Source organism: Cyphomyrmex costatus, unplaced genomic scaffold (genome assembly GCF_001594065.2).
Source record: "Cyphomyrmex costatus isolate MS0001 unplaced genomic scaffold, Ccosl1.0 scaffold306, whole genome shotgun sequence".
In the NCBI taxonomy this organism is placed as follows: Eukaryota; Metazoa; Arthropoda; class Insecta; order Hymenoptera; family Formicidae; genus Cyphomyrmex; species Cyphomyrmex costatus.
The window spans coordinates 551,106-574,422 of NW_017277190.1; the positions used below are offsets into that span (position 1 = coordinate 551,106).

General features: G+C 33.1%; 5 protein-coding genes across 6 annotated transcripts; 2 read left to right on the forward strand and 3 right to left on the reverse strand.

Moving 5' to 3' along the window:
* Positions 1-528: 528 nt before the first annotated feature.
* On the reverse strand, positions 529-6,821 carry vap (RAS p21 protein activator vap). Of its 2 annotated transcripts, none has more exons than XM_018542115.1 (15): positions 6,575-6,821; positions 5,101-5,282; positions 4,778-4,959; positions 4,145-4,542; positions 3,836-3,981; positions 3,432-3,765; positions 2,898-3,241; positions 2,632-2,823; positions 2,298-2,447; positions 2,171-2,219; positions 1,876-2,094; positions 1,559-1,791; positions 1,239-1,380; positions 943-1,083; positions 529-867 (listed from the first exon to the last, which is right to left on the reverse strand). In XM_018542115.1, the coding sequence occupies exons 1-15, from the start codon at positions 6,620-6,622 to the stop codon at positions 790-792; spliced, it is 2,838 nt and encodes a 945-aa protein (XP_018397617.1). In that variant the 5' UTR covers positions 6,623-6,821; the 3' UTR covers positions 529-789. The 2 variants fall into 2 exon arrangements, with proteins under 2 accessions (XP_018397617.1, XP_018397618.1); XM_018542116.1 differs by lacking the exon at positions 6,575-6,821 and adding an exon at positions 6,309-6,377.
* A 2,518-nt stretch (positions 6,822-9,339) lies between these two features.
* Positions 9,340-10,802, forward strand: LOC108775705 (serine hydrolase-like protein). The gene is made up of 2 exons (XM_018542140.1): positions 9,340-9,402; positions 9,798-10,802. Exon 2 carries the CDS (start codon positions 9,861-9,863, stop codon positions 10,764-10,766), a length of 906 nt encoding a protein of 301 aa, XP_018397642.1. The 5' UTR covers positions 9,340-9,402; positions 9,798-9,860; the 3' UTR covers positions 10,767-10,802.
* A 473-nt stretch (positions 10,803-11,275) lies between these two features.
* On the reverse strand, positions 11,276-14,529 carry LOC108775709 (putative protein arginine N-methyltransferase 9). The gene is made up of 7 exons (XM_018542158.1): positions 14,198-14,529; positions 13,988-14,114; positions 13,469-13,870; positions 12,356-13,351; positions 12,120-12,267; positions 11,690-11,788; positions 11,276-11,617 (listed from the first exon to the last, which is right to left on the reverse strand). Exons 1-7 carry the CDS (start codon positions 14,355-14,357, stop codon positions 11,276-11,278), a joined length of 2,274 nt encoding a protein of 757 aa, XP_018397660.1. The 5' UTR covers positions 14,358-14,529.
* Positions 14,530-16,496: 1,967 nt separating this feature from the next.
* LOC108775712 (tubulin alpha-1 chain) lies at positions 16,497-19,454 on the forward strand. Its single transcript, XM_018542161.1, has 3 exons — positions 16,497-16,636; positions 17,849-18,071; positions 18,149-19,454. Exons 1-3 carry the CDS (start codon positions 16,634-16,636, stop codon positions 19,276-19,278), a joined length of 1,356 nt encoding a protein of 451 aa, XP_018397663.1. The 5' UTR covers positions 16,497-16,633; the 3' UTR covers positions 19,279-19,454.
* Positions 19,455-19,936: 482 nt separating this feature from the next.
* Positions 19,937-22,893, reverse strand: LOC108775710 (E3 ubiquitin-protein ligase RNF14). Its single transcript, XM_018542159.1, has 5 exons — positions 22,471-22,893; positions 21,534-22,391; positions 21,071-21,299; positions 20,280-20,452; positions 19,937-20,203 (listed from the first exon to the last, which is right to left on the reverse strand). Exons 2-5 carry the CDS (start codon positions 22,386-22,388, stop codon positions 19,937-19,939), a joined length of 1,524 nt encoding a protein of 507 aa, XP_018397661.1. The 5' UTR covers positions 22,389-22,391; positions 22,471-22,893.
* Between the last annotated feature and the right edge of the window lie 424 nt (positions 22,894-23,317).

The following is a 23,317-nucleotide window of genomic DNA, read 5'->3' on the forward strand; positions in this document are numbered from 1 at the left end:
TCTAATAACTATATAAAAGTTTTTACATTCATTAATTCCTTTTAATTCATCATTGATACGAGCCTTTAGATAAAAATAAATCATTTATAAATAAAATCATTTAACAATATTCACGTTTCAGCTATATTACAATCGAAATTTGTAGATGAAAAAATTTTATGTAAAATTCGATTATATGTCAATTTTGCCTGTATTTATTGAAATTCTTCAAATGTATTAAGGTACATATATAAACTTGTATTTAATATATTTCATATTATCCAATATATACGATATCAAAATGTTCATGACAAAGTTATATCTGTTTTTGAAATATACTATAAATAATATACAGTTTATATTTTATCGACCTTAATTGCACACATCGTTTTTAATTGCAAATATTTTATTTAGAAATTTAATTAAGTGATATACGCTCCAATACTTTCGGGGCAATGGACTTAGAATTACTAAAAGATCAAGATATTTCGATTAAAGTTGTATTTATTTTCGAGCACCTAAGTAAATATAAAATTGTTATATGTCTCTATATAATTCTGTATGTACCTATATCACTGTCATGTTACTGTCACTATAATATAATAAACTAACTTCTAATTACATATGAAATAGTAAATGTAGGCTTGAGTGTATACAGTAATATATATGGCACGTCAGTCTGTAACGTTACGTTTAATTACTTAATCGTAATTATTAAATACTACTATACGTCATCAGCGCGCACATCATTAAATTTTATAAATCATTTTATTGTGTGTTTGGCATTGTTCGTGGCTGATGGTTCTAGCACTACCGTATCATTTCCATATACTTCTGCTTATGTTTGCTTAACATTTCAGTCACCGTCACCAGCTGTTTAATGGTCGGCTGTAAGTAACAAATGTAATTTTTAAGCATATGCATCCTCGTGCACATTTTCGTGACTATAGATTAGAGACATACCTGTGTCTTTGACAGAACTTGAAGTTCCTTCAAATGTGAAACACATATATGATGCAACGTCGCCAAATCTCTCGCAGTGTCTGATACGCTTTTGGTTCTTAGATCCGTAGCTTCTGATGGTTCTGGTTTCTCAGCAACATTCTGCACACACAACATTATATTGTATAAATTAAATACAATCTTCTCATTTTTTATTATATCCATCACAATTTGCATTAAACGATATTGCATCAAGAATTGTTCACAAATACACATATGGAATATATTAAATTGAAATAGATACAAAATGTACTTACAGACAGCTGGTCAAGGAACACTACCATTCGTTCTTTATTTTTAAGGATAAATGGATTTACAACTTCCATGTATGGTTCTTTTCCACCAAATTCAACCAAGTTGGCCAGATTTTGTAGACATTTCGCCACCATGACTAATGATCTATTAAATAATTTAAATAATTAGCGTAGTTAATTAATATGTGATAACATTTAAACAAAAATATTTAAAATGATATACAAGTTATACAAATATATATATATATATATTTCACATTTGGTTGTGATTTTAATGCACATACTGCTTTTTTAAATTTACTTTTAATTTATGTATCCTATACCTTGCAGCAGATGGAGGTGGTGGCTCAGCTATTAAATTAAATGATCTAGGATTCAATATGGCAGGGCAGAGGAGGCGTAGAAATATAAATCCACTGACAACCCGAGTTCTGACTAGTCTTTCGTGTGGCCATTTAGCAACGACTGCTCGTTGTAAGCATCCACAAATATATCTTAGAGTTCTCGGACAAGCATCAGGACTTGTGAAGATACTTAATGTAACTTCATCCAATACCTAAACCAAGAAAATATGCGTTTCTACTAATTTTGTTAATCGCATTAATTAACGCGTAATACATTGTTACAAGAAATTATATACCTGTAACAAAAATTCTGCATTATTGCACGCATCTTCTGGAGAATCCATTTTCGTTGGATTCAACTCACAACTCTGTTTACTCTCGATTAATTTCACGATCGTATCACGCAAAGCGGCTTTTAAAAATGAAGTACAAACAGATTTCATATATAAATCCATTAAAGTGGTAGTAAGACTGGCAGCTCTAAACAGAGTTGGTGTTTCATCTTCTTTCTCAACCTAATAAAAATATATTTTATAATTATGATTTTATTATGTTTAATATTTTTTGTTTATGTATCAAACTACAACTCACTTCAGCTTGATTTAATGATCGCAGAAGATCCGACTCCTTTCTTTCATGTCTATAAAATCAACAATATCAAAATCTGCGCGATATCTATTTGTAATTAAATAATATTGTAGGATATAATTATTTGTACCTAAAGATTCTAAGAAGACTATTTGCCAAGGGTACTCTATCTAAGTGGCATACATCTGCTAATGCCTTAACAACATGTAATTCTGGATCTAATAATAATTGCTGAAGGGGACTATATTCCTCAGGAGGCATAGCTAAATCGTGTCTATATCTGTAATAAGGATATTTTTATTTATATATATATATATAAGATTTTTTATATATATGTACATATATGATACATATATATAATATAAAAAATTATATACATATATAAAACTGTGATATTTTTTATATACACCATATTGCATCATCTAGAGTAAAAATCTGTGTAAGTAAATATTTTTAATATTTACCGTATGCGTAAACGCAGTGCGCCCCATTCTCCGATTGGTGTCACTCCTGATAATGGATACCATTCATCCATTTCTTCTCCATTAGTCAAACTCGCCAATTCAACCGTCAGATCAGCAACCTCTGTATCCTTGCTGCGCTTACCTTTATTATACAAAGTGAGCGAGAAGGACATAACATCCGGTGGTACATCCCTGGAAAGCAAATAATAAACGTAAAGGGATTTCATATATTAACAAGTTCATCCATATAAGATTCACATACGTACTCTAGAATGAATTCTTCATCCCAGAGTGGATGCAATCCCGTTTTAACCTTTGTGCGAGCAACTTTAACATTATTTAGAGCCACTATAATAAACGGATTCGGAACTAGCTTGTACGGAAGCCTATGTGCGTCTAAGATATGCAAATGCAATGAACGTAATTCACGAAGGCGGGCAACTTTCGGAGCACGGGTAAGTTGTGATACACATAATGGTTTCAAGGCATTAATCCAGTCTAATGCGTTCTCGGAATTCGGGGCAGCCAGATAAGTTATAGTGGCCAAACATGGTAAAGCACGTTCAACTAATTGGAAACAATGAGGCCTATCAAACACACTTTCGTGGACCTAAAAAGACACTTCGGTAACTCATCCCGCGTTCAGTCTAAGCTGTCATTTCCTTCATTTGCTGATAAGACATATAAATCATGCATGTTATTACAGTTACTTTGGTCATAAAATTTTATAAAGACCTTAGATTTTGGTGTTAATGACGTATGATAATGTAATGTTCAATATTTCAGAATGTATTCCTCACCTGGTATAAGTATGCACAGCTTAAATCAATGAGACCTTTTGGCTTGGTCCTCTTGGGATTGTCGTACAGATAGAGATGTGTGTCAGTAGCATCCACTAATAAGACAAAATATAATGCTTTCCACTTTTTATTTTTCTCTGATTTCTTCTCCAAATATCCCTGCATTTTAATTCCTTTGTTCTTCTTTGCTCCTGATTGCTCTCGACACTCTCTCAAAGTTGCATATATTTTCTCAGCATGTTGAACCTCTCTATTTACTCTGACGCTACCATCAGGTTCGGTTACCATTGCTTGAACTAAAGTATGTCCCTCTACAATTTGTTCCTTTCGATATCTATAACAAAGTAAAATAATAACATCAAAAGTATTATTTTTTGCGGAAATTTAAAATAATAAAAATGTACCTATTAATTACAGCATCGAGACATTCAAACGTTCTACCTCCCATAAGATAGCGTACCCCTTTTTTCTCGATTCTGAATCTCTGTATTTGGTTATTTATATGAAAAAAGAGTGAGTAATCTCCCGGACTGTTATCCGATGGTCTGACCTGTAGAGTAAAAATCATATAAACACATTGAGTACAGAAAATCAAAGAATTAAATAAGTGCATATAAATAAAAGAAAAAAGATAAGAAAAAGATATACATAATAACATGATGTTATTTAAAATATATATATATATATATATGAGGGAATCGTTATTTTCTTACTAGGAAACTTCCAGGTCCTGCTTTCACCAGCATGTCCACTGCTTCGCTTTTGGTAACATTAGGATGAAACCAGGAAAATACTGTATTGGGATCTATAGAATCATCAAGGTCTTCTACTAATTCCCGAAATATTAAACCCTGTTCACCAGTTCTATGGGCAGTGACCCACAACCATCCGTCTCCCATATCATTGTGCACAAAAAATATATCTCCTTTTTGAAAGCTTAGTTCGTCGGTATCTGGCATTTTCGTGTATGGCAGTATTGCGACGATTCGTTTCTTATCATTTACTGGCTCCGGTGGTGGCGTTGGATGTATAAGTCTTTCTCTCTTTAAGAGATCCGAGCAATGGGTATAATACGCCACCAGATCTGAGAGACTGTTAAATTGACGACCGCCTATAATAGTTTTTAAATTAAGAGTTATATATCTAACGATAAATTTGTTAAACTCAAAATTTTACATTTTCATGATAAACTTTAAACATATTTTCATTATCTTTTTATTGTAATGTAATGTTGTTAAAATATCTTTTAAAATAATAATATAATAAATTCAGTTATTATGAGATATTATAAAAACATCATATTGCAAATATATTTCTCAAATTATATTGTATATCTCAGTCTCTACCAATGTAATAATCTCCACAGACAGCTGTAATTCGAAAATGATTTATTCCAGTCCTTCCTAAGTAAGACAATACATAGCTTCCAGGTTTTCTGTCGCTTTCACGAACCAAGTAACTACCCATTTTGCTCGCATCCCACAGTCTTTCCTCAGCTGTGAATCTATCTAATCGACCGTGATACCACCTGTAAAAGGTCACAGGCTATTTTCATCTCAATTTTCTAATTGAGTATCAAGGCTCACACGCCTTGCATTTACATCCAACCCTATCTTAAAATATTATATGTCTATGAAAAGTTGATATAAATTATATATTCAAGTCTCACTGATTCTCTGGCGGCGCCGTTAACAAAGTAGCGTTCGCGCCGTCAGGTTCTTCTGCATCTTGTATGTCATCCGGTATATTTTCAAGAAAGGGATCAAATTCATTTTCTGCGTTCAAGGATTCGTTTTGACCACCATCCTCGCTTCCTGTACTAGGAGATCCACCTTTGCTGCTATGCTCCATCTAAAAGAGCGATGAAATAAAACTAATTGGACAATAAGTCATTATACATTCAAACTGTAAGCTTTAAGTTGTAAGAAATTGGCCAATCATAGTCGATCATCCTCATCGTGATTGATCAATTCCTTACAGCTTAAAACTTAAAAAATGGTTTACTATAGAAAGCCTAATATTTACCTAGAGTTTAATTTTTTTACAGTACAGGGAATAATACATTTATCATATTAACCTTTTTATTAAAAATTTTTCTTTGTTTTACTCAATATATGATCACCTTTGCTCTATAGTAACGGCTTAAGTCAGAACTGAACAGCCTTATTGATTAATTCAATATTAATTATATAATTTGAAGAAATCTTCTTTTTGTTTTTATTACAAGTTTGTTTAAGATCAACCATATCTTTTAGCTCTTTCCTTTGTTTTAAATAGTCTTGGGCCTATATTCTGTACACATTTACTGACACGTGTCGTCAATAGCCAATAAGAACTGTACTTTTCTCCTAAAAAGTCCTTGCCATTGGCTATCATCGACAATTGTCGATAAACATGTACAGAATATAGACCTAGATGAAATAATCTATCAAGTTTTTAAAAATTTGATGGATTATATTTCTTTAGTTACACACGCTCGCACGCATGCATGTATACACACGCAATTAAAAAAGATATATTTTTTTAATCAATATAGACATGATTTCATACAATTTAAGACATTATTACAAGCATCATAAACAACTTTCATGCAGGATAAATTAAAATTCATTTTCAAAAAAGAATGTGGATTCCAAAGTCTCCAGCCCCTCGATCAGTGTAATTGAAAGAGAGCATGTTTAAATAAAAAATAAGATATATAAATTACCTTAATGATGCAAAAGATAAAAAATAATAATTAGAAATAATCATCAACGCATTCTGTCACTCTTTGTAGTTATCAAAAATCTGAGTCACTTCGACATCGTTATCGAACAGTATCATAAGTGTCATGTCTAAATATCATTAGAAAGAATCCAGAGTGAAAGTGTAGCATACGTGAAGCTGTTTTTCATTCAAACGCGTTGTACGTCCAGGCGATAACACTGGAGAGATAAAGTCCGTCCCTCGTAGAAATACAGCTGAATATATAGCCCCGCAACAACGTAAAGGGAAACGAGATGTTAAATAAAAAGAATAAGGAAATCGCGCCGCGAGGAAGGAATTTACGCTTCCACCGTTCGCAAGCTCCGTTCGTCAGGAAAGAGCCAGTGTCGTACGTGTTGTACGACACTGTCGAGTACACACATACGTATATTACATACCTTGGCATTGTTGGATACGCTGGGTCCGCCGCGCACGAACTCCGCCATCCCGTCCGCACGACTCTCACTTGCACGCGACTACGAAGCACTACGAAGCACTACGAAGCACCCAGACCGATCAGACGAACGGCATGCGTCGTCCCCTCTGCGATGTTTCTTCGCGTCGCAATCGTATTTACAAATACAATTACGAAGGCAGATACATACTCGTATCAGTATAAAATGTATTGACGTTTCCCGACAGCCATTTTACTTGCGCCGACCGTGACGCATGCGCGAGCATAATGGCGGAAAATCATAACGATAATAGCGCGACGGTAGTTTTTTAATAAACTTTCACAATGCTAGGAATATCGATAAGATCGAGAGTGATGTTATCGACGGAATAAACTTGAACACCGACAAAATATGGCAACATAGTTCAATGTTTGTGGACATAGAGGCGCTTCAAAATAAAAGTAACAGCAGAGAGAAACCTGGGGTGCAAACCCATGCAGCGGAATAGCGGAACGAGAGCAGAACCAATAACGAGCATTCCGTGTTTCTAGAGAATCTCGTGATTGGTTAGGGTTGCACCCTAAAATCTGTAACCGCAAAATCAGATTGTGATACATTAACACCTAATACATGTGAATCTAAATACAGTTATCAGAAAGAAATTACATTATTATATTTTTTATATTAATACTGTATTTCATAAAATTATATTTTCTAAAATAACTGGTTGTTCTGCACCAGACTGCAATAATTCTGCAAAAAAGGGTTATATTATGAAAGTCTTTCCTTGTAATCCTGAAAAAAGAGCAAAATGGGCAGCGGATGTAGGTCGACTTAAATTTGACGCCATGATAATTTCCGGTTTTTACTGAAAAATGTCAGCACCAATCAAAATTGGAAACGTTATTTCGCGACTCTGATTAGAGGGTCTCTAATGGCGATGAACCAACCCGCTGGCGAATACGCAGGTAAACCATACATTATATATTTAAATAGACATTTATTGGCATACTTTTCAAACTGATAAACGTACTCTTTTTGTCAGATTGTATAATAAATTAAAAGAGTCAGGTGAAAGTAAAAGTAAAGCAATCAAGAATACTGTGCCATCTAATATGTAAAATTTTTCCTTTGGGGAGCAATTAATTCCTGACATAATCCCGTCAATTCGCGATTCTATTGTAAGTTATACAAATAAATTATATTATTTAGCCTCATTACTGTTTATATAATATAATGACAGCGTGTATTTAAATAGGAAAACCTAAATAATCTATGCACTGGCGTTAATCAATATGAGATATGAAACTTTGCCCGTTCATCATGATGAATCGGAAATGTATCATACTCAGTCTCTTGTAAGCAGCACTAAATATTTAGATTAAGCGGGTGGAGCAAGTCTCTTCGTATCTCAAGATTAAAAATTTTTTTCTTTTCTAATATGCATATTATCACTTTGTATCAGATTTCTTATGACTGTGTCAATTTAAAGATTTCTTGTTAAAATATCTTGTTAATATTTTATTACAGAACTACAAAATATGAAGTTCAACATCCTGAATTGCAAGATACTGATGTGATTGAATTGTCACCGTAACTCCGTATACCATATCACCCTGACTCCTCCAGTAAAAAATGAAGCAACCGTGACTATTCATAGCTTTTTCAAAGAAGCAGAACCATTTGAGACCGATATATGTTAATATATGTTAACAGAAACGCAAATTCTCGTAATGATATATCTTCTTTAAGTATCTCGTTGTCATGATCACACATTATAAACTATAAATTCAACAAATTGAAAAAAGAATGAAAATTTTATATTCTTTAATAAAAATATTATTTAATCCTATATTTTTTTTAATTTATGCATCGGAATATTCTAATAACTCTATTCTAAAAAATATATATTCCATAATAAAATACATAAATATTCATGCAAGATATTATTTATGTATAGATAAAATTATTATTTATTCTGTTGCAACCTTGATGATAAAAATATATACTGATAAGTGAATGAATAAATCATATGACTTTTTCTTGTGTAACACATACATACTTCATAATCAATATAGTAAAAAAAATCTCATCACGCAAGTTTTATATTATTTATCAATTTATCTCGAATCTGTTTCTAGTATAATTATACTATTCTACTGTTATGATCAAAATTTATTTCTGCGACCTATTCACTACAGCTGTTATCTAATATAATTAATTATATAATTACTCGCTTGAAAAGCAACGAGAAATATCAACGTGTATATAAATAAATTGTTTAACTCATGATGTATAAGTTCTTTCTTCTTACATCATAAAGATTCGTGATAGTCTTATGTTAAATCGCAGACATCAGTTCTTAACGAATTAGAATTAATAAAAAATCTATCTGATCTTTAGCAAAGTCAAATCACGTGTAATATTTCTTTTTCTTCCTAAATAAATAACCTATACAAAATAATTAATAAGGATAGGTTGATCGTAGAGAAGAAATAATATGTAAATTAGAAACGAATATTGTGAAAACTGAATGCCAGATACTGCGGACTTTGAACTACGCATATCATATTTATATATATAAAAATTCGTCAAATTCACTCATTTAATTCCTTCGCATTCGACTTGAGCAGTTGTGCACTCAAGTGCTAGTGCATCATAGTGCATATCGCCAGCAGTGTTTAATATAGGATATATGCAGAGAATGAAGAATTTTTTTATCAGTTTTTGTCAATCTTATATTTACAGATTATCAATACATTAATGACATAATTGACAACATTTTATAATAATAATTGATCTAAATCTAAATTACTCTACATGTGCAAGAGGTAAGCTCTATTTTTATCTATATTTCTATCATTTGTCTATGTATTTTCCATTTAGACCAGTGATGTTTTACCAATTTTTAACAGCCTGTCGACTCATATTTTCATGAAAATATAACATTATATTTTCTACAAACATTATACTTTATACAAACGAAACAAATATTATGTAACCTGAAAGATTTTATAAAAATAATAATGACAATAGATTCTTAAAAAAGGTTATGCATCACTGATTTATAAAATTAAGAAATATAGTGTTTTGTTAAATATGAAGCTAAAAAGAGTTCATAATGAAAAGATTTGTTTGCAATGTTAATTACACACAATAATAGAGCTCAAATCTTCTAAAAACTGTCCTGCAAATATAAACTTTTTTTTAAAATGTATTGTTTCAGTAAATAAAAAAAAAAAAGATTTCTTATTCAACAAGATATACATTGTAAGAGTGAACAGCAAAAATGGTAGAAGTAGAACAACAGTCTACAGAAATAAGACTCTCTGTACCTTGGGGTCATGTTGCTGCCAAAACTTATGGTTCTTCCACAGGAAAGCTAGTCTTAGTAGTACATGGTCGTCTAGATAACGCAGGATCGTTTACTAGATTGATGAAATATTTACCAAAAGAATTATTTTATTATGTATGCATAGATTTACCTGGACATGGATGGTCATCACACTTTCCATCTTGGATGATATTAGATGTTATGGATTATATACATGCGTTATATTTTATCTTAGAAGCGCTTCAGTGGAAAACATTTATTTATATAGGACACAGTTTGGGAGCCCAAATAGCTGTGATATTTAATACTTTTCATCCAAACAGAATCGAAAAGTTAATTTCTATTGATGGCATTCTTATGAATCCTACTATATTTAAAAAATTTACAACTTATTTTAAGAATGCATCTGCATTTTCATTAAAAGCTTATCATAAAGAAAAACCGTTGTCTTTTACTAGAGAAGAAATATTACATGCTCTTAAGACTATAAGGTTTGGTGGAATTTTGAATTCTGAAGCTGTCGATGCATTATTTGAACGTGCAGTTACAGAAGTAAATGGAAAGTACATTTATAACAGAGATATACGACTAAAAAATCATCCTTTTACATTTATGCAGATAAATGAATGTCAGATGTTTAACAGCATGTTTTCAGTTCCAACATACCTCGTCATTCCATCTCACGGTATTATTTTCGCACATAAACAACTTTATATGTTAGTATCGGAAACAATAAAAACTAAAACCACGTTAGAAGTAATTCATATAGACGGAAATCATCACGTTCATAATAATAACCCTGAAAAAGTTGCACCATTTATATGTAAAATATTAAATAGTAACTATTCTAGCAAACTATAGATAATTGTGTGCATACATGCACGCATATACACACGTATCCTTGAGTAGAAAAAGAAATTATTAATGCCTTTATATAAAGATTTAGTTAGATTATTAAATGTATTAGAATATTATAAACATAAACGGGAGTAGTACAAATATATATAATTTATCAAATATATACACACAAGTATATTATATAAATATCTGATTTCTCTTGTATGTACTTTAAATTACATGTTAATATGTATTTATTTCAACTTAAATACTTTTACAACTTATCGTTAGTAAATGTATTTAAATAATAAGTTATACCTATGCATATGCAGTTTATATAATACTTAATTGTTTATTTTTTCACTTTTATTTTATAATGTGTATAAGGATACAAGAGGAGGAGTATCAGGTTGTAAAGTTGTCATGTAGAAAATAGTTATAGGATACAATACATTAAGAAAGCTATTGTATAAAAATTGTATTTTCCATAAGAAATTGTACAAAATTGTAAAATAGTTTATTCTTGTAAATTTTTATAAATTTACTATTGTAATTTTCACTAAACCTTTCATTTGATGGACTTTAATTTTTATTTCCTTATCTCTCGAAATAATGTCTCTTAATTCATTTTCAAAAACGATTGCAGTATGATTCATGAAAGAATCCTTTTTTGTATCATGTACATGATGTGGACTGAGTTGAATCTTGTACCAACATATTAAGGCATTTGGTAAAATTTTCCTTTTATTATTTATTTCACCAAAATTCACAATTGTTTCAGTAGTCTCTGTTTCATTTATTTCTATTAGTGTTTGTGCCTCAGATATAATTTCACATGAATATAAACTTGAATTCAAATCAAAAATTTGGTTGATCTATAGCAAAATAAGCATAGAAATAAAAATCAACATCTTCAATCTAAAATTTAATTGTATATATGGATTTACCTTATATTTATTAATGTGTTCAGCGATTATGTAATTTGTACTTTTATTTACTTTGGCTATATTATTCTGCACATGTAGATCATCTTCGCTATCTGAACTCTAAAAAAAAAATATATAATCGTTTACAAAGCAAAATATCAAAATTTAAAGCAATTACGAGAGACCAAATAAGATATTTGAATATTCAAGTTTTAATCATAAATAAATACCACCATAAAATAGCAAATATAATATAAAGATGTTTCGACTCACAGTCTTCATCAGTTTAGAATTAACATAAAACTTATAAACTTACAAATTTTTTACATTTAAATCTATAATAATTATAAAGTGACAATGAGTTCTGAAAAATTTTTTTAAATCATTCTTTTTATTAAAATTATATTTTAATTAAATATAAATTACATGATTAAATACTGTATCATTATACCGTGTCAGTAGAAGTGTCAAATGAAAATGATCTTTGGAGATTCGCATCTTGTACATAAACCATATTTGGTAAATCTTCTGAGTACACCAACTGTCCCATAAGAAAAATCTTCTCTGGCAATAATACGCCATTTGTTTTAAGCAAATTTCTGAGGCAATAGATGATAAGAAATTTTCATATATATTTCATAATTATATAAAACATACAACATGTAAATATTATATACAATATAATACCTAGAAATTTCATAGCAACTACCTTGGTCATCTTTTAATTCACCTTTAATATCAAAATTGTAAATAAATATAGAATCTAGAGAATATGGAATTTCCTCATAACTTGATATCATATGTACTTTCTCTTGTATCTCGCTATCACGGGCTATTTGTTCAATTAGAACACGTAACGCTGGATTGTCAGTTTTGTAATATAAAATCTCACTATCTTTACATTCCTTTAAAAGAGTCAACCCATAGATTGGAAAAGGTGAAGTATCCAAAATATATTTCATTTTTCTACTCTTTTGAGATCTACCAATTTCTGTGAGCAATTTGACGTAATCGAAGTCGTTTAAGAAGGCAATGACTTCTTTTGGCAAATGATATAAAGTTGTGCAATTTTTACTATATCGTGCATTATTCATGCTATAAGAACATTTCAGTTTGCTTTTCAAAGTTTCAACTTTTATCGTCAATACATCACCTTTGTGACATATAGTTGGCATCGTTGGGAAAACAGCAAATTGCCAGCAAGATTTCCCATCTGAAGAATCTAGTGTAATCTCCTCGTCAAGATGTAACCTGAACCAAGTGATTAAACCATCTATGATACCATCGTATCTACATTTTGTTTGTAGCATCTGCTTTATTCCATCTTTGCAGAATTCATATAATTCTGGTAGATTATTAAAATTTATATTAAAAAGCAACTGTGGCTCTGTAACGTAATTAATTTGAACTTTCTCCAGGTTTTCTGTATCGTAATATTCGTCGTCTGACAATATAGATATATTATCAAAATTTAAAGGACAGTGATCTTTTATCTTGTCAAAAACCACTGATGATCTATATCTAATATATTCACATTCAATAACTGCTGTGTAAACTGTCGCGCCCATAGGTATTACCATACCATTTAAATCTAAAATATTCATGTGTACGTTAATCATAGATGGTATTACAAGCTCTCCAAATAAGCCAGCATCAAATGTTTCAGTCACTATTAATTTTACTCTAAAATTACAGGTAATGGTTTTAATATGAGTCGATGCATAATATTGTAATAAATTGATTGATGCAAATAATTTTTTAAAGATATATATACTGTATTACACGCGTACAGATACAAACCTTTCTGAAACATCCATAGGTACTTTAAGATCAAACGACAGTTTTGGTATTAATTTTATGTCAGCTGCATCGTTAGATTCGAATACTTCTTTTGCAATCAATGTCATTGCTTCGGAACATTCACATGCATAAACCTTTGTGGCTCCAGCGTCTTTTGCATATAAACTCAAAAGACCTGTACCAGTTCCTACATCCAATACTGTATCGTAGCCCTGACTGACTCTCTTACGTATGGCTCGTTCAAAAGCATTGTTTCTTTGTTTGTCATTGAGCATTGTAAAATGCCACCTATCCACTGCCATACTATATGCATTTTGCAAGTTTCGCTCCGCCGGTAGAAAGTTAACATCAACTTTCAAAGCTCTTTTTAAATACTCTATTGCCCTTACAGGATCGTTATTCCTTTAACAAGTATATGCAGCATTCTATGAGTCTTTTTTTTTTTTAGATCCAGACTAATAATTATAAGAATTTTTGTAATTAACAATTAGTATGTATGCATAACAGTATGGAGATTACCTTAACAAGTGCGCTGCAAAATTATTTAACATACGAGGATTGTTTGGATAAATATTCAAGGAAAATTTGTAAGAGCTTACAATATCTGAAAATTTGTTGTTGTTTGCTAACTGCATTCCCCATTCACCTAAAAAATAAATATTATTATATAAAAAAATAGGATGTTTCTCTGTTATATAAGTATAAATATAAATTATACACATGTTTTACATAGCACATCTGTAAACATTTCTTCAATTTCCGATCTCCTTGCAGACAGTTTCGCAAAAATAATGTAATATGCAAAAGCTTTTCCGACATTTCCAATTCTATCATATTCTCTGGCTTTTTGCAGTGACTCTTCCAATATACTATTTACTTCTGCTTGCATTTTTGCATCGATCAAGTTTTATTTATTTTTACCCCATTCGCCTTGGTTTTATAATGACGTTGATTTAAAAAATTTTTTAACTGACATTATCACGAGACGATCAAGTAATTAATTATATCAATACACATGCAACACGACCAACACGCATACGTCAAATACGAAATTAACCTAAACTAACCTAACATTTGTTTGCTTCGATCCGTACCAACTGAAAAACAAACTTTCTGAAGATACATCGCAACAAGAAAGCAGAGGGCGCTATCGAGTTTTTGTTTTGAATAATAAAAAAAAGAACTGTTCTTAAAAGCGTTCAAAAACTCGGTTTAATACGGTATTGCATAACCGTTGCTAAATTTTGTCCAATTTTCGAATATGTTTGTTATAAAAAATTGAGAATCGTAAATTGAAAATTGGAATTTAATTAATGGAAACCAACTGCAAAGATTAATTTTCTGATTAAAAAATTTCATTAAAATTTAATGTTTAATTTGCAAGTGTAATAATAATAATATATGTATTTTAATGCTCGCTGGTATTGGCTGGTATCGCATTGCGTTCTCAATCTCACCAAGAAGACGTATATATATAATGTATATATATATATATGTGTGTGTGTGTGTGTGTGTAATAACTCATAACGGCTTCCACTCGCATGTGTATATACTACATATACATACATATACGCATTTTCATACAATCAATGGGAAATACACATCTACCACATCATATAATTGAACCATATATATATGTAATAATATAGCAAATATATAAAAACGTCGAATCATAATAGTCGCTTTGTTTTCATCAAGATGAAACATACAAAAAATTTTATTTTATTTTATTATAAAAAGAATAACAATTTGGCAGAGTAGATTAATTGTTTGATCGCAGTAACGTTATTAATTCGTCTAAAAATTTATATATATATTGTACAAAATTCTGGCATAAAATAAATTTATTCTTTATAAAGTTTTTTATTAAATAAATATATTCTTTTTTAACTCCAATTTTCCATTTGCTCCACATGTACATATACATAAATATATTATACGATAATCGCATTTAACTAGCCTACTTTCCTATATAATTAAAAATATTCAATTAGAAAATTGCAAAAGTTAATTAAATTTTAAGGACATTGCATGTTGTGCAGGGACTTTAAAGGCAAAATTCATTGTTAGAAAGAGAAATATATATCTAAATTCTTTATTTTTGAAAAAGCAAATAAACATTCAAAAATATTCTAGAAAATCCATTTATTAAAACAAAACTTAACATTGACAAAATTTGATTATTTTTTTCTCCAAAATTTTGTTATTGTTTTCGTTAATTTACTAATTATTTCATATCGTGTGATTGAAAGCCATAATAATGTCGTTATTAACGTGTTATTATAGTAACTACGTTCTTTATAGCTACTTCTCGAGCTATATCCTCTGGTATAAAAGCAATATAACTGTATTTGTATCATATAGCACGGTGATCATCGCCGGCATGGAACGCATTCGAGCAAAAACTCGAAAGGGAATCAGATCATGAAATGTATATATACGTTTGCATGACGCACTATTTAGATATTGAAGACAACGAATTATATCTAGCGCGAGGACAAGAAATTGCGGAATTATGCGGCAAAAGATCGATCCGAAACGATTCAATTATCGTCCTTGTCTTCATGAAACGCTCCCGTGGGCGGGTTCCCGTTCCTGCCAAAAAAAGAAATGATCAGAGAGAAGCCGATTCTCGGCTGTGCTATGGAAAAGATGCGGCCCATATATGGTGCAATTGAAACAACGTCCGTTACGTGTTGTCCTGCCTAGTGACAGCGCAGCAAAATTTCGCCGAAATTGTATTCGTTCTTTCTGAGGACCTGATCTCACGCGATATGTTGTTTAAATTGCGATCGTGGGATTGAGAAAGAGGCAAGAATTAATTTTTCATGAGGAATAATAATTCGAATGAGCAATCAGCGGACTATATTGTTCCGCGGTGGAGAGATTTCACGATCGGGCGTGATGAGTGCTACGGTCCAGAGTCGGCCAATCGTCGCGCGGCACGGCGTCACCGCCAGCCAATCAGGACACGCTGGAACGGTCGATTTCAGCAGGTATAAATTGCGCGTAGTAGGCGCTGCACGCCCAATAGTCGCTGGTCGCTGATCGTATACGTCGTATAGTTGTTAGCAAAAGCTCCATTACTTGCTTTCGCCAACTATCGATTCCTCCGTGGTGGCTATCTCTTGTTCTATTTTCTAAAAGGACAACTCTTAATACAAAATGGTAAGTCGCTGAATCTTCGGGTTTTCTTTCTATAAGCACACTATCGCGTCTCGTTTGTCTCAGCGTCGATTATTTTCTCCGAAGACGACGGCCATTTTGTAACGGTTAAACGCCGGCCGGTCGTGGCGTTTGCTAAATTTAGATTGTGCCGCCCCGCCTTTATCTGAAAATCGCAAAGATTCATATCGTGTACTTGATTAATTCTTGCTCTCTGCTATTAAAAAAAAAATTGCTATTTCCGTCCAAATATAATTCTATGAGAAAAGCCATTGACCTCTATGAGTCACTTCAGAAAATCAATATGACGCTTTCCCTCCGTTGTAGGGAGTTTTCTAGCAGGAGATTCGTTGATACAAATCATTAACTATTAAATCCATCGAATCCGCTCGCCAAGCGATCGAATGTAATCGGGGTTATTTCCAAGATGCTTTTGTCGAGAAAAATTTTACTCTGAACGTTTTATAATGTAGTTCATATGAAAATTAATTACGTTCAATCGTTCGCCAAGCAGGCTGGCTGTTTTGGCTGCATCGTGTTCACTGTAAAACTATAATACACGACGTTATGTGTATTATTATAGGTTTGCAGTATACCCACAGTGAATATATTATACATATATAATTTAAAAACGCATCCTTTAAACATTCTGTCCTTGGTTTAGTATTGAGTGAGCCTGTATTCCATGATCATACTTTTAACATCGATGCTATTTTTATCTATAATCTATTTAAAATACTACAAATATTTTAAAATATTTTTGATCGGTCAATTAGTAAAATTTTTTCTTTAATTGGTCACTCAAATACATTGCCAAGTAATAAACCTCACTTTTTATCATTATTACACACAAAATAATGAACGCATTAGAGTTGCATCTCTGAATGCATCCAAAGATAAAGGATATACTTTCCATATAGACACAAATCTACACAAATATCATTGCCTTTGTTTCTCATACGATGCATTTAGGCAGATAATATTTCTGTCTTTATCTCTTTTGTTAGATCTAGAACAAATAAAGCACTAATAGCATTACCTGATACCATAGAATGTTAAGAAAGATAGAAGTTTGTGTCAACTAAATAGAAAAACCTCCAATGACTCGTATCAATTGCTGGAAAATTCCAATATTAGTCATTTATTATTCCTTAATAAAAACTTGGATATAATACAATTAAATATGTGATATTAATGTACATTTAATTCATATAGCGTGAGTGCATCTCAATCCATGTTGGACAAGCCGGTGTACAGATCGGTAATGCTTGCTGGGAGCTGTACTGCCTGGAACATGGCATTCAGCCGGACGGTCAAATGCCGTCTGACAAGACTATCGGAGGTGGAGACGACAGTTTCAACACCTTCTTCAGTGAGACTGGTGCTGGCAAGCATGTACCCAGAGCTGTCTTTATCGATTTGGAACCTACTGTAGTTGGTACGTATATTTGGTTCTTACACCTTGACATTTATTAATTTTATTAACTTTATTTACTTGGATGTGTTTGTCGACAGATGAGGTTCGCACTGGAACTTACCGTCAGCTCTTCCATCCGGAACAATTGATCACTGGCAAAGAGGATGCTGCAAATAACTACGCTCGCGGTCATTACACGATTGGCAAGGAGATCGTTGATCTCGTGCTGGACCGCATTCGCAAGCTCGCGGATCAATGTACTGGCCTGCAAGGTTTTCTTATCTTTCACTCGTTCGGTGGTGGCACTGGTTCAGGCTTCACGTCCCTGTTGATGGAACGTTTGTCTGTTGACTATGGCAAGAAATCGAAGCTGGAATTCGCCATTTATCCCGCACCTCAGGTTTCCACCGCCGTGGTCGAGCCGTACAACTCTATCTTAACGACGCACACCACTCTTGAGCATTCCGACTGCGCATTCATGGTTGACAATGAAGCGATCTATGACATTTGTCGTCGCAATTTGGATATTGAGAGACCAACCTATACTAATCTCAATCGCTTGATCGGCCAAATTGTATCGTCCATCACGGCTTCTCTGCGGTTCGATGGTGCCCTGAATGTCGATTTAACCGAATTCCAGACCAATTTGGTACCTTATCCGAGAATCCACTTCCCCCTGGTGACGTACGCGCCCGTTATCTCGGCCGAGAAGGCTTACCATGAGCAGCTCTCCGTTTCGGAGATTACAAATGCCTGCTTCGAACCAGCTAATCAGATGGTCAAGTGCGACCCTCGTCATGGCAAATACATGGCCTGCTGCATGTTGTATCGTGGCGATGTCGTACCCAAGGACGTCAACGCGGCAATCGCTACCATCAAAACGAAGCGCACCATTCAATTCGTTGACTGGTGCCCTACTGGTTTTAAAGTCGGCATTAACTATCAGCCACCGACCGTTGTGCCCGGTGGCGATCTTGCCAAAGTTCAACGTGCCGTCTGCATGTTGTCCAACACCACTGCCATCGCGGAGGCTTGGGCCCGTCTAGATCACAAGTTTGACCTAATGTACGCCAAACGTGCATTTGTACACTGGTATGTCGGTGAGGGTATGGAGGAAGGAGAATTCTCCGAGGCACGCGAGGATCTCGCCGCACTCGAGAAAGATTACGAGGAGGTTGGAATGGATTCCGCGGAAGGCGAGGGCGAAGAGGGTGCCGAGGAGTACTAAAATGCAATCACTGCTCGCCCTTCTCCTAATTTTAAAATATGTGTTTTGAAATAAAGTAACTGGATTCATTTGCAACACAAATTTGTGTGTATAATTGATACACTGTTCCTCTATTCCTATTTCCTAAATTACCGTTGAGTAAATTATTGAATTAGTTTTTTTTTTTTTCATCTGCGCCAAAGATATCAGTCTGTAACTAATTCAGCATATTATTTAGATTCATTATATATTGTGCCTTTGTCATCGTTACAAAATATAAACTTTATGTAGTCTAAATGTTTTTAAATATATTTAAACAGATTTGAGGAATATTCGTTACATTTTTGCTGTCTATTGTGCAAGTTCTTTTCTTTTCAAAAATAAAAATGTAGATTTTTGTAAAGGAATGATGGTATAAAAAAAAAATCGTGGTACTATGGAAAAATAATTTATATATTTTACGATACTCTGTTACAATTTCATGATTAGACCCATTACGTCCATATACAAATATTCACATTGATCCTTTAAATTTAATTAATATTTAACTACAATACATTCTGTAAAAAGAAAAATTCTATCGAATTATATTTATCCATAATCAACTGTTTAAAAAAAAACCAATAATGTATATTATGTAAATTTGTGAAAAACAAATTCATAATTTAGTAACATTGATTCAGTCATCATATTCCAAGACGAAGTCTTCATCATAATTAAATTCTTCGTCCTCTGAATAATAATCCAGATATTCGGCGTGGAAATCAAAATCGTCATCATCATCCAGTTCGTCGGGTATCATACCGCGATATAACATGTTGAAACAATTGGAGTCCGGATTTCGAAAGTGTAAGTAAGGCGCCTCGGGATTCAGCCGTGTACCGCACAGCCAACAGAAATACGTACCACAGTGTGAACAAGTCATCTTATTACAGCCATCCGATTTCTGAAATGATCGCCGACATACTATGGTTAATTACCCGATACAAGCGTACTCTTGTGAAACAAATTTGATTTTCTACCTCAATTGCAGTTTTACAATGAGGGCAATTATGACTATTATCATTAATCCAATTTTCAGACATTGTATTTTCCAACATCGTTTGAAGCTGTCTCTTGCCGTAATGCTTTTCCATTTCGGCCTTCTTCTCGTTGCTGGCTGCTTGATATTCGTTCAATAACCGTTGTTTTTCAGCTATCAACAAAATCAACACGATATATATTGACATTATATAAATTCTAACGAAATTTTTATTTAGAACTAAACGATATAAAAGTGAATAGCTTGTTATATAGAGTGGTGAAAGTGATAACGATGTAAGTCACTTTTACAAATTTATTGGCTTAAAGTCATTGATGTAATCTACTGTAAATCAAATATCTTGAAAAAAAAAAAAAAAAACTTTGTTTCACGAATTAAGTGACTTACACCGCGTTATAACTTTCACCCTTCCCAGCAAACGAGAATGGATTAAAATGGATTGGATGTCGTCTTGGACAATAAACATTTTGTTTATTCGAATGCATATTTTAAACAGCGAAAATTTGTTTTTTGGATTCAATTTGATGCAAGTGAACTGAAAAACTGCACTTCTTATCCAAAATTTTGAATTGAACAGTATTCACGTTGCACTGAAAAAGCTGATATTATTTTTAGATTGAAAGGCATACAGATGTACTCCGTGAAATTCTTACAAATGTATTCAGGATTGAAAAGGATTCATTTTAACATCCATGAATCTGAATCCATTTTAATTCATTTACGTTTGTTGGGGTAGAATAGAAATATTATCCATAGGTTTTAGATGCATACCTGAACTAATTTTGCAGGGTTCTATCCCGTGGTAAACCATCTTACAACGAATACAGAATGCATATTGACAAACGGGACATCTCGCCATGTTATCATCAGGATCGCGAGTAACTGGATACTGACAATGTCGTCTTGGACAATAAACTATATCCATCATAGTGTCTAACGTAGTACTTAACAATAAAGAATCGTACTTTGAGAATAACTCCGAACTTACTAAATCTTTTACCTGCGATAAAGCAAATTATATCACAAGTATGTAATACAATAAAATTAATAGAATACTCAAATGAATATGTAATATAAATACAATAGGCCTGTTTTTCTTACTGCACAGGGTGCAATAAGTTGAAGTGAAACAGATATAACTTAATTTCAGCTCATTGCACTATATGTGCATCAATTCAGCAAGCAAAAAGAACAAGCCTAATATAATTAACACAAAATGGCACAAAATAATTACCTGGCCGGGCGTAGCCTCAAACTTACACTTCTCTTCAGGACAACAAATATTCTTTACATTTCCATCTTTAATCTTTACTTCAAAATAACCCCTAATGCAATCTTTACAAAAAGTGTGAGCGCATGGCAGAAACTGTGTGCAATGCTCTCCTGATTTGTCGGTGAAGCAAATATTACACGTATAAAAATTCTTTTTGAATTCAATTTGCTTTCGTTTCTCGTTATAATCAATCAACATCTGAATAGGGTTTCTACCGATCGGACAGTCTAGAATGGCTCTTTTGTCGATGACACTGGGTTTTTTGGACACACCACTTTCTCTGTTGGACACTTGGCTGTTAGATTGCTTGTTTAGCTCACTCACTTCCTTGTTTGTCTGTGAGCCTTGTAATTTTTCGACTGTTCTCTTGTAAGATGTATACATGCAATCCATATCTATACGGTCCTTAATCTTTAAAAAGCCAAGTGTTTTATCCTGGAGAAACTCCACCCACGTGAACAAGATCTCCTGCTTGCTGTTCTCCCATAATGTGTCAAGCTTTCTGCATAACTTGGACAATACTATTGGATACAACCAAGAGGAGCATAACATAAATGTAGGTGCCGATGTAGATGGATAATCCTCTGGCAGCGTAACGTGCAATGTCAAGGGTGGTAGATATGATATCTGTACTTCTTGTGCCAAGTCTGCCTCATGTCTCAGATCCTTGTATGACAAATGACATTTCGCTGACAGATTTACAAATATTTTAAAGGTGCATTCGAATCGACCGTTCTCCTCGTGATACGAGAATTCCTCTTCAGTGTAAATGCTTTCCAACGCGGTGACCTCGTCCTTTTGTTTCTCGTAGTCCATCGACTGAAAAACAAAGCCGATTTTATCAGACTCTGTAAATCATGCGTACATTTTCTAACGATGAGAAAAATCTCTTACTCACCAAATCTGGAAGCTCTGAGCGTGTTAAAACGTTAGGCCTCACGATTAATCGTGACGCACTTTGTGATCTGGCTATCAAAAACGGAGCATGTTGCGAGTTGACTAGTGAGGAGGAGGTTATGTGCTCCAGTTGAATTTCAGAGCAATTTTACGTTTGTTCCTCTTCTTCTTAGTTAATGCCTCCTTGGAGTAAACGGAGGCAATACGGCCAGATCACGTCTTATTATAGTATTGCAGAAATTTAGTAGGTATACAAATAGGCTTCAACTTATATCGGCGCAATGAGAGCAATGAGACGAAGACTTTCCACCATGGGTTAACACAGGCCGAAGCCGCGAGCCGAGCCGAGCCGCGAACCGAGCCGCGAATTATTAATTCATTTTTATGATATGATTCTTTTAGGATATCACTTACTTTTTAGAGTACAAATATATCACAAATATATATATATGTATAAAAAAAAAAATGATTTAAAAATATTATATAACGAAAGAGAGTGAATTACAGCGAAAGCGAGAGGGGTGGTGGGGATAGTTGGGAGGTGGAGAGGGCGAGAGGGTGCAGTGGGTTAAAGTTGGTATAGAGAAGGAGACGTTTTTTAATTTTTTTATTAAAATCATCACTTTTCGACTGCTTACGTATCTTCGCAGGACGATTTAAAATTTTTTTTGGCTCAAATTACTCGTGACAATGCTGCCTTTTTCAGGACATATAACGTTCGACTTTTTATATTTTAATAGTTATGCACCCCCGAAAAATGGACTTTGGTCTGCTGGTAGCGTTATTTCAGTTTTTGACCATGGCCCGCGGAGACACTATACCGCGTCACCTGATATAAATTCACACAA